Consider the following 8,862-nt stretch of genomic DNA (forward strand, 5'->3'; position numbering starts at 1 on the left):
ATCTGTTACCTTAATTGTCCTGGTAACAGATGGTTTTGATTTCTTATTAACCTATTTTAATATTACATGACTAGGAAGGGCCATGAAAGAAATAGTAACAAAAGTGTTTCAATAATCTGATGCCTGGAGACAAATACTTGGGTATAACACTTCCTTTTCAAAAGCCAGAATAATAAAAAAATTATATTAGGCTTACTCAAAAAAATGTGTTAAAAGAAAATAAGATGGGGAATTACAGAGCTCTGTTCATCTTTCTCAGATATATAGTTGATGCTTCTTATAAATTAGGTTTTTTTAATCAAAACTGGAAAGAATTTTTAACATAGATTCCATCATCAACGTAATAATAATACATTTAGTCTGAAAAGTCACAAACTATTACTTGATCAAACATAAATTATCCATAATAACAATCACATTATGAAAAGGCCTACATTATTTGTGCAAATGTAATGAGGTTTTCTGATGATTAGGAAATCTAGATTATATGCAACTGAAAGCATGTTGTTAACAATAAAACCAGAAGACAAGTACGTTTATTCTGTACTGCTAAATAACTGGAATCTTCGATGTATTTGCTAACATACTAATCAGATTCATTTTAAAAAGCTTTACCTCAGATCTACCTTAAAAAACTACCTTTTTGACTGTAGTATTTAGCATTTTGTCAGCCAATATAACAAAAACCTTAGAAAAGCAGTACGCACATATGACATCGTATGCACAGAACATCAGTGCTCTTCAGATACTACATTCTCCTGGGAATTTTCACTGTCTTTTAATTCAATTCAGAGAGATTTAAATTTCATTTATTTCATTAGCATCTTAGGAATGTAGCCCTTTTAATCTTGTTCCGAACTATCAAGGTTTTTTTTTTTGCAAAGAGCACCCCTTATTGATGTAAAATACATCTAATCTGTTCTGGAAAATATTTTGATAGCATATCAATACTAGAAAGCAGTATGTTTTTGGTTTTTTATAAACTACAAAAGATTCTGTAACTGATTGATAAATAGTGATTATTCAAAGGAAAAGTTAATCTTTTAATGAAAACACCATCCAAAAAATCCCTTGGAAAAGCAGTGGGCTTGATCTTCTTGGTATCATTTCCAGTGTGCAAATCAATTTATCTAGCTGCAGATTTGAGCCCTAGCAGAGCTTGCTGCAGTGGTTTGAGGTGCCATCACCTATTTATTCCTCCTCAACCCGGGATGGGAGAATGTAGGAAGGGCCCAGCCCCAACTAGCACAGCTCACAGTCTGGGAAAGAATCTCAGCCTCACCTTCAGATACTAGTGCATGAAAACTGTGATTAGCGAGGGCTGGAAATAGTTTATTTTATCAACTCTGCTTTAGGGGCAGTCATGCCTGATGAGGAGGTGGGAAAGACAGCCGGGAACGCCAATGCCTTCAGCTGTGGGAGTGAGAATTTTTGGGACAGTCTCGGTGCGAGCCTTGACTCTGACAGGGGGTTTGGTGGCAGCTTCATTGGTTTGTAGGAGTTAATGCAGCTCTCAGCTTAAACCCCTGAGTCACTGAGAGAGGACATAAACGCTTCTGTGAGGTGAAGAGGAAGAAAGAGAAACAAGAGTAGCAGTGAATACCATGACACAAGACAGAAAAAATTACACTGCATTCTTTCTGCAGCATAGGGTGCGAGGATATGGGTGCTGAATGGAAACACAGACACACTGCAACACAACTTTATCGAGGGTAAATGGTGTTAACATAGCTCGTTTATTTTCTTTGGAAGGAGAACTGGTTTTCTAGGAGAAAATAAAGGGGGGGGGGGGGCTACTAAGGAATGTGACATGATGTCACCCGGGGAAGCGGAGATGGGGCTTATGGGGCACGGGACGGTGACGGAGAGTGACCGAAGCAATAGGGTGAATTACAGAAAGCTGACCCACTGGAAGAGGGAGAGCTGCTGAAGGGCTGCCCTTGGAAGGCGTTTTACCTAACAAACTCACTAGGGGGCCGTGCCGCGGGCACAACGTAACCCTGGAACAGCAATGGGAGAGGGATCAGGCCGGGCAGCACCAGCCCGCTCCCAGATCATCCCCCACGGCCAGAGCAAGCCAAGATATCCGGGAGCACCGCCCCGGGGCGGTGGGAGCTCAGCGAGGGAGGCGGTGCGACCCCGGAGGGGCAGAGTCATCTCCGCCCGCCCCTCGCCCGCCCCGACGGGGCAGAGCCGCCTCCGCCCGCCCCTCGCCCGCCCCGGCCCCGGCCCCGCCCGGCGCTGCCCCGCGGCTCCGCCGGCTCCGAGCGGCCACAGCGGCGGCGCCAGCAGCGGTGAGTGGTGGCGAGCGGGAGGGAGTGGGTCGGGGACAGCCGTGCGTCTATCCTTCCCTCCCTCCGGCCCGGGGAGCCCTCCTTCATTCCCTCGGTCCTACCCGGGGAGCCCTTCCTTCCCTCCCTCCCTCCCTCCCTCCCTCCCTCGGTCCGCGCCGGGGGCGGAGGCGCTGCCCGGGCAGGGAGCGGCTGCCGCTCGGCCGGCGGGGCCCGCTTCCCGGTGCTCCCCGCTTCCCGGTGCTCCCCGCTTCCCGGTGCTCCCCGCTTCCCGGTGCTCCCCGCGCAGGCGGCGGAGGGACTGGGATCCCGCCGCCGTGTGGGAAGGGAACCGCGCTCTGCCGCCCGGCGCGGTCCTGCCGAGGGGCCAGCAGTGCCCGCAGGGGGACAGGTGGGCGCGGTGGGTGACAGATGTGCGTGTGTGTGTGCGCGCTCGCAGCCGTTCGGCGCGTTTCTGCCAAATAAGGAGAAGTTAAATTTCCATACCACGTACCGCCTTGCAGCGGTGTATTGGGATCAGGAATATTGAGTCTAGTAGCTGGCGTGCACTTTTGATAGTTGGTGTGTTGAACATCTACAGTATAAAGCAAATATTTAAGTTTTGAAATACCGAGCATCCCTACTACTTGCTCAGCCATACTTCTCTGATCTCAAAAGCCTTGCCTAATAATGTAGAATTAACTTTTAAAAATTCTAAATACTGCTGTTTATATTAATGGTGTACATGTATGAAAATAATTAGAAATCAACGTGAATTTAAAGAGTTGAAAGTAAAAAAGAGCCTTTAAAGTGAGAAGAACATCTTTAAAGAGGTGATTATGCCGTTGTGATGACCAGTATCAAAACTGGCAGCCTGAAAAATAATGGGAGTGTAAGCTTTCTAAGAGATGGGTCATATTTTCATTGCTGACTTGATCCATTTAATGCCGAGTCAAAAAAAAATCCGGAAGTTTGTGGAATTCAAACTAAGGTAGCTGCAGCTGTGCAGCCTTGCTGCCCTGCCCTTTGCAGCGCTGGTCCCACGGCAGCACATCCAGTTTCAATGTCACCTGTCTGTCTGCTGATATCCGCTGCAGTGCTGCTGTTACCGTGCGCTGGGGATGAACCTGTGCTTTGGCTGGGGCTTTGCCTGAAACCCATGCTGATAATTAACCTTGCTCAGTTTTGCATGTTAAAAAGAAACATTTTTTTTTTTTTGCATGTGAATTTTGGATCTAAAAATCATACTTTGCTGCAAGGTTTTTTTGCTGCTTGGGTAAGTCATAAGGGGTCAGGAAGTGGAACTATGTCACTCTTACCTATTTTAACTCAATAAAAAAAGAAAGGAGGGGAAGCTTTTCTCCTAGGAAGAGTTTATGATGCATTCAGATGTCTTTTTTTTAAACTCCACTTTCATACTAGTGCAGAAATCCCGGTTTCTTGAACAAAAGAAGGGGTCTCAGTGCTCACTGAGCCCTTTTTATCTAATGCTCAGCTCCAGAAGCTCTCAGTGGCTTTTGTTCCAGGCTGCATTGTTGGCATCCGTGGAAGCTGCATTTGATGCTTTGCTTTGTCTGTGATGCCCAGTTTCTTGTGCTTGCCTCAGTGCCGGTTTTTGCTTAAGGAGTTAAATATCTAAAGGTTTCATTGTGTTGAAGCTGCTTTGCACAGTATAGGCCATAAAACAGCGTTCAGGGGTCTGCAGTTGTTAACCTTGGGCGCTTTGTGCTGTGGACAGAAGTGCTGTGTGTGACTGTAGTGTTGCCATATGCTGTGCCACATATGGCTAAACTGTTGCAAGGCATCGGCACACATGGGTGCAAATTGCTGCCTTTCACCAAGAGGAGCCCAGGATACCTTTGGCAGTGTAGTAGATTCTGGGGATCACTTTGAATGGCAAAAATGTTGACTGCCTTAAGTCACTTGCATAGTTTGGATCAGTTCTGCTCTCAGTAGCAGGTGTGCAGGAACTGCTGTCCTTTCAGACACCATATGTGTCTGTAACCAGCAATAAGTGTCTGCAATATCTTCCCAGCATATGTAGAAAGCTGTGGTGTGGTTTAAGAAACCAAATCTACCACATATCCCAGAGAGAAATTTAAAGGCAGACGTTCCATTTTAATTGAGGCCATTGATAAAATGTTGCAAAGCCCCTGAAGACCTCTAATTCTGTGGAAGCTTAAGCTCATTGTTTAAAACAAACAACCCTCCTCTTCCTTGACCTTCCCACATCTGTCATATTTTGTGATTGGCTCCTCATATTTGTGAATAGAATGTAACAAGATTGTAACCTCTGTTCCTTTCCCTGCAAATGTGGAGGTGCAGAGGCTCTTTATCTGTTCAAAACTAAAATCCTAGATTATCCTGTACTCATGCATCTCCAGGCTTCTAGGATTTATGAAGTGTTGTGACATTCCTAAAGAACTGAGAACACACCAGAAGGATGTAAAGGATTTACAGGATTCCTAATAACTTGTAAATTTTTTTTTCCTTTTAGACCACAATGAATGTGGAACATGAAATTAGCCTCCTAGTTGAGGAGATTCGGCGGCTGGGAACCAAAAGTAAGTATTGTAGTGTCTCTGCATGGATGTAATCATGTTATAGATGCGTGTATGTACATACATATCACCATGCATGCATGTCACACAGATGAAGTTGTCTTATATCAAACTAAGAACTTGGCAAATTCAAATAAGCAGGTAACGTGAAAACCTGCATATGCACTTAATGCTGGGCTCTACGGTACTGCCTGTGTTCCATCCTTTTAAAGCAGTTCTGTTATAAAGTTGAACATTTAAGCTTCTGCAGCAGAGAGGATGTAGGCCTGAAATCCTGCTCCCTGAATTCTGAATCAGCTGCAAGAGTCACCTTTTCTTTAGGCTTTCAATACTTGCTACAGTCAGCACAGAAGATAGTTGCACCTTCTCCTTCCAGCTCCTTCCTTGGTAACCTTTTTACTTCAGAATTCGTGCATTTCAATTCTGTTCATGGGATTATTATTTGGAAGAAATTGGTCTAAATGCCTAAAACTAATCCAGGAGTTATATGTGTACTTCCAAACTTCCTTAAACTTGCTTAGAAGGTACCATTTCCTCTTAAGATAGTTTTTCATTGCTAAAACTCCTCTTTCTTTACAAATATTTATGTAGTGTGTGGATGTGCTACCTGCTCCTATATGTCAGTTCTGGCCACTTCTTTTTTCAAAACCTAAACACATATGTACATCTTGAATTTTGCATGACTGCATCTGCTTTGTAGGAATAACATAACTTTAATGTATATTTTTAAGTTTTTGCTTTGTGTGAAAATTCACATTGAAGCCTTTTCAATGTGACCCTCAAATATTAATGAGTGAAAAAAATGTGAAAAAATATTTTAATGTATGGTTTAGATTTAGGTTGGAGGAGCAGGGTGTTAGACTTGATCCTTATGGGTCTCCCTCAATTTGAGATATTCTAGGATTTTAGTTATTTAAAACGAATTTCCTCCAAACACAGTGAAGAGGTTCAATAGCCTGTGCCTGTCATAGGTTTCAGAAAGTCATCAATAAAAGTAAACAGAGCAGATATATGGTCCTTGATGTAAGCCTCTGGAAGCAATGGCAAAGTTAAATTAGGCAGGACTAATGCCTACTGTTTATCATCAGCATTTATAATATGATCCCAAATAAATTGGGAAACACAGTGGGGTTTACTTTCAATGTTCTTTGTGTCACCTTATCTCCCCAGTAATCTCCCAATTTGAAGGAAATCTACATTATGTCTTTGATTTAGATGCTGATGGACAAGTGAGTGTGAAATTTGGTGTGCTGTTTGCTGATGAGAAGTGTGCCAACCTCTTTGAAGCCCTGGTGGGAACGCTTAAGGCAGCAAAACGACGGAAGATCATCACTTACCAAGGAGAGCTGCTTTTACAAGGTGTTCATGACAATGTGGACATCATGCTGCTGCAGGACTGATGCAGTATTTCAGCTATGCATTAATGGAATTGTTTGAAACAATTGGATCAATCAAACAATTGTTTGATTTGCCACATACTCTTAATAAGGCTGATCATTCCAATGCATTTTGATGTATTTTGTATATCTTTATAGTCAAAAGAAAAGTGTCCTATTTTGAAAAACATTCCCTTTTGTAAGTCTTCCTAAAATGGTACTGTATGTGAGTAATATAAAAGATGCCAGATCTTTTTCCTCTCTCTTTTTTTGTCTTTTTTTTTTTTTTTTTAAATCTCAGGTAATTCTCTCAAATGTCTGGTGGTTATTTTCAACATATGAAGAAGAGGACTGGTAATTTAATGTTTACAAATGAAAATGTGCCATGAAAGTACAAAATAAAAGCACATACTTACATTTGTGTTATTCTTACTGCTTTGGTTTCTGTTTTTATTTGCAATCTGAAATGAAAGCAAACTGAATTCCTGCAACTGTTTAGGCAACTGTTTGAAAGCACGACAGTGAGATAGAAATAATTTTGCAGTGTGATTCAATAGAAGAATGACTGCCCTTCGGATTGACAAAAGGGTGCCTCATTCATCTGTGGCAGGGTCATATGCTTTCGTTTTCTTGTCCTCTGGACTTGAGGAGGAAGTGGATGAGGAGCTCCCTGAATGCTTTCATGCAGTGTTAACCGGAAGTTAGTACAGCAGCTTCAGGCTGTCATTCTTTTCCTCATAGAGTCCTACTTTCTCTAAATCTCCCCAGGCAGAAGGTGGCACGGGAGGGGAAGAAAAAAAAAACGTTTTGATTGTTTTCTAGCTTACTGCCAATTCTTTTTATCAGAAGTGCACCCTCCAATAGGGAGAAAGAGATGCTGCATGAGGAAAGCAGCCGTGGGCAAGCAAACTGCTTACTGCTCTGTGCTTACACTCCACAGCTGCAGCTCTTAAAGTTGCAGGATGGGTGAATTTCCCTTAGCAGCCTTTTACAAGTGCAAAATGTTTGAAAAGCGTCTCCTCATTTACAGATCCAGCAAATATGTGCATCGTTACAGAATCTCTACAAAGCTTTGTAGTTCCAGCTGCTACTCCTTTCATCTTGTTTTGCTCTGCTTTGTGCAACAGGAAAACAACTTAGATCCTGTGTGCAAACAGATCTGGGCTGCCTCTGCTTGTGCTGGCCCCAGAATCTGGAGAGCAGGGAAGTGATAGGCAGAGAAACTTGAGCTGTGTGGGTCCAAGCCAGCTGGAGTGGAGGAGCAGAGCAGGAGCTCAGCACAGCTTACTGGCTCCAGGGCTCTGTCACTCTGGTGCAGCTTTTCTGCTTCCAGACCTGAGCTGCCAAGTGCCAGCACCCCTGTGCTCCCTAGGCAGAAAGAAGGGGGACAGAGACCCAGGCCATCTGCCAGAGGGGTGAGACCAGACAGCTGTGTGTTGCCAGATAACTACAGCTGGTTTTTCTTCTGCTTCTATTTTGCTGCAAGTCTGAGTCTGGATTGTCTGGATTCACAGAATAGGCTGAGTGTGCTGACAGATACCAAGTGCTTTGTGATTCTCTGAGATGCCAGTTTTGGTACAGAGAGTACCAACCTCTCCCAGCCAGGAAGTAGTTCTCTGTTCAAGCTCGTGACAGCTGTTTAAGCACTGAAGGGCTCAGCCTTGAAAATTAAGTAAAAACCAAACCAGTAAATGTAAGGCTCAGTGCTGAGTTGGAGCTGAGACAGGACTATGAAGAGACCTTTATGTCTCTCTTATTTTAGATTTATCTTAACAATACTAATAAAAGTGCTCAGGGCTCCTGGGAACACCATGTAGAAAGAGGCAGAGAAACTTGGAATTAAAATAAATCTGTAACAATCAGAGAAGAATGTGACTTGTGTACTGCCTGAGGCAGTTGAGTTTCATTTTCTCTCTGCTTCTGAAAGCAGGAGAGGAACAGGAACAAGGATGTATATCCAAGAATTTGCCTCCAGTGCAAAGTTTAATCCAGTATATTCTGACCTCAGAATTGTGTAGGATTTTCACTTCAAGATATATACAAACACTGTTGATTTTCTAATCTATTTTGTTTCCCCAGAGAAAATAAAATACTAACATTTATTCCCATGCATGGGACGCATTTCTGTTGGGGAAATAATTCCCACAGCAAATGGTCTGGACATGAGATGTAGTTCCTGGAGCACTTGACACAATAATAGAAAGCTGGGGGGAGGAATTACCTATTTCTATAAACAGTAGCACAATCAGCACTCCTCTGCGATGGGTTCGTGATCTTGCCGGCTATTGATCTGAAGAAAGTTTGCAGGTCAGCCAGGAGCACCAGTCATTCAAACAGAAAATAATTCTGACTGTGGGGAAGCAGGAAGAATCAGAGATTTTTGACAACAGCATAAGAGCTGTCGGTAGCTGTTACCTGTCTGCAAGAATGCTGGGAAATTAGCGAAAGTGTAGCTTGGCTAATTCAGTCTCCATAAGATCTAAGAACATGGTGGAAACTTGAAGAGAGGTTGGATGAGCTCTAGGCAGATCTAACTGATATAATTTAAGATCTCACCAGTGCATGTCTTCAGCTGGGACTGTTAGAGTAGCTGATGCAGTGGAGTGTGTGCACTTGCATTCACTCATCTCAGCTATTTCCGTACAAAATCCAGTG

General features: G+C 43.3%; 1 protein-coding gene across 1 annotated transcript; it reads left to right on the plus strand.

Moving 5' to 3' along the window:
* Positions 1-2,217: 2,217 nt before the first annotated feature.
* ABRACL (ABRA C-terminal like) lies at positions 2,218-6,624 on the plus strand. The gene is made up of 3 exons (XM_014879092.2): positions 2,218-2,294; positions 4,768-4,834; positions 6,047-6,624. Exons 2-3 carry the CDS (start codon positions 4,774-4,776, stop codon positions 6,229-6,231), a joined length of 246 nt encoding a protein of 81 aa, XP_014734578.1. The 5' UTR covers positions 2,218-2,294; positions 4,768-4,773; the 3' UTR covers positions 6,232-6,624.
* Positions 6,625-8,862: the final 2,238 nt, after the last annotated feature.

The sequence above is a fragment of the Sturnus vulgaris genome, chromosome 3 (assembly GCF_052056855.1).
Source record: "Sturnus vulgaris isolate bStuVul1 chromosome 3, bStuVul1.hap1, whole genome shotgun sequence".
NCBI classification, from domain to species: Eukaryota; Metazoa; Chordata; class Aves; order Passeriformes; family Sturnidae; genus Sturnus; species Sturnus vulgaris.

Excerpts from the sequence above, each read along its gene's own strand:
- ABRACL (XM_014879092.2), top strand. The coding sequence starts at position 4,774 with ATGAATGTGGAACATGAAATTAGCCTCCTAGTTGAGGAGATTCGGCGG. Across the intron at positions 4,835-6,046 it reads TCGGCGGCTGGGAACCAAAA|ATGCTGATGGACAAGTGAGT; the intron begins GTAAGTATTGTA and ends TCTTTGATTTAG.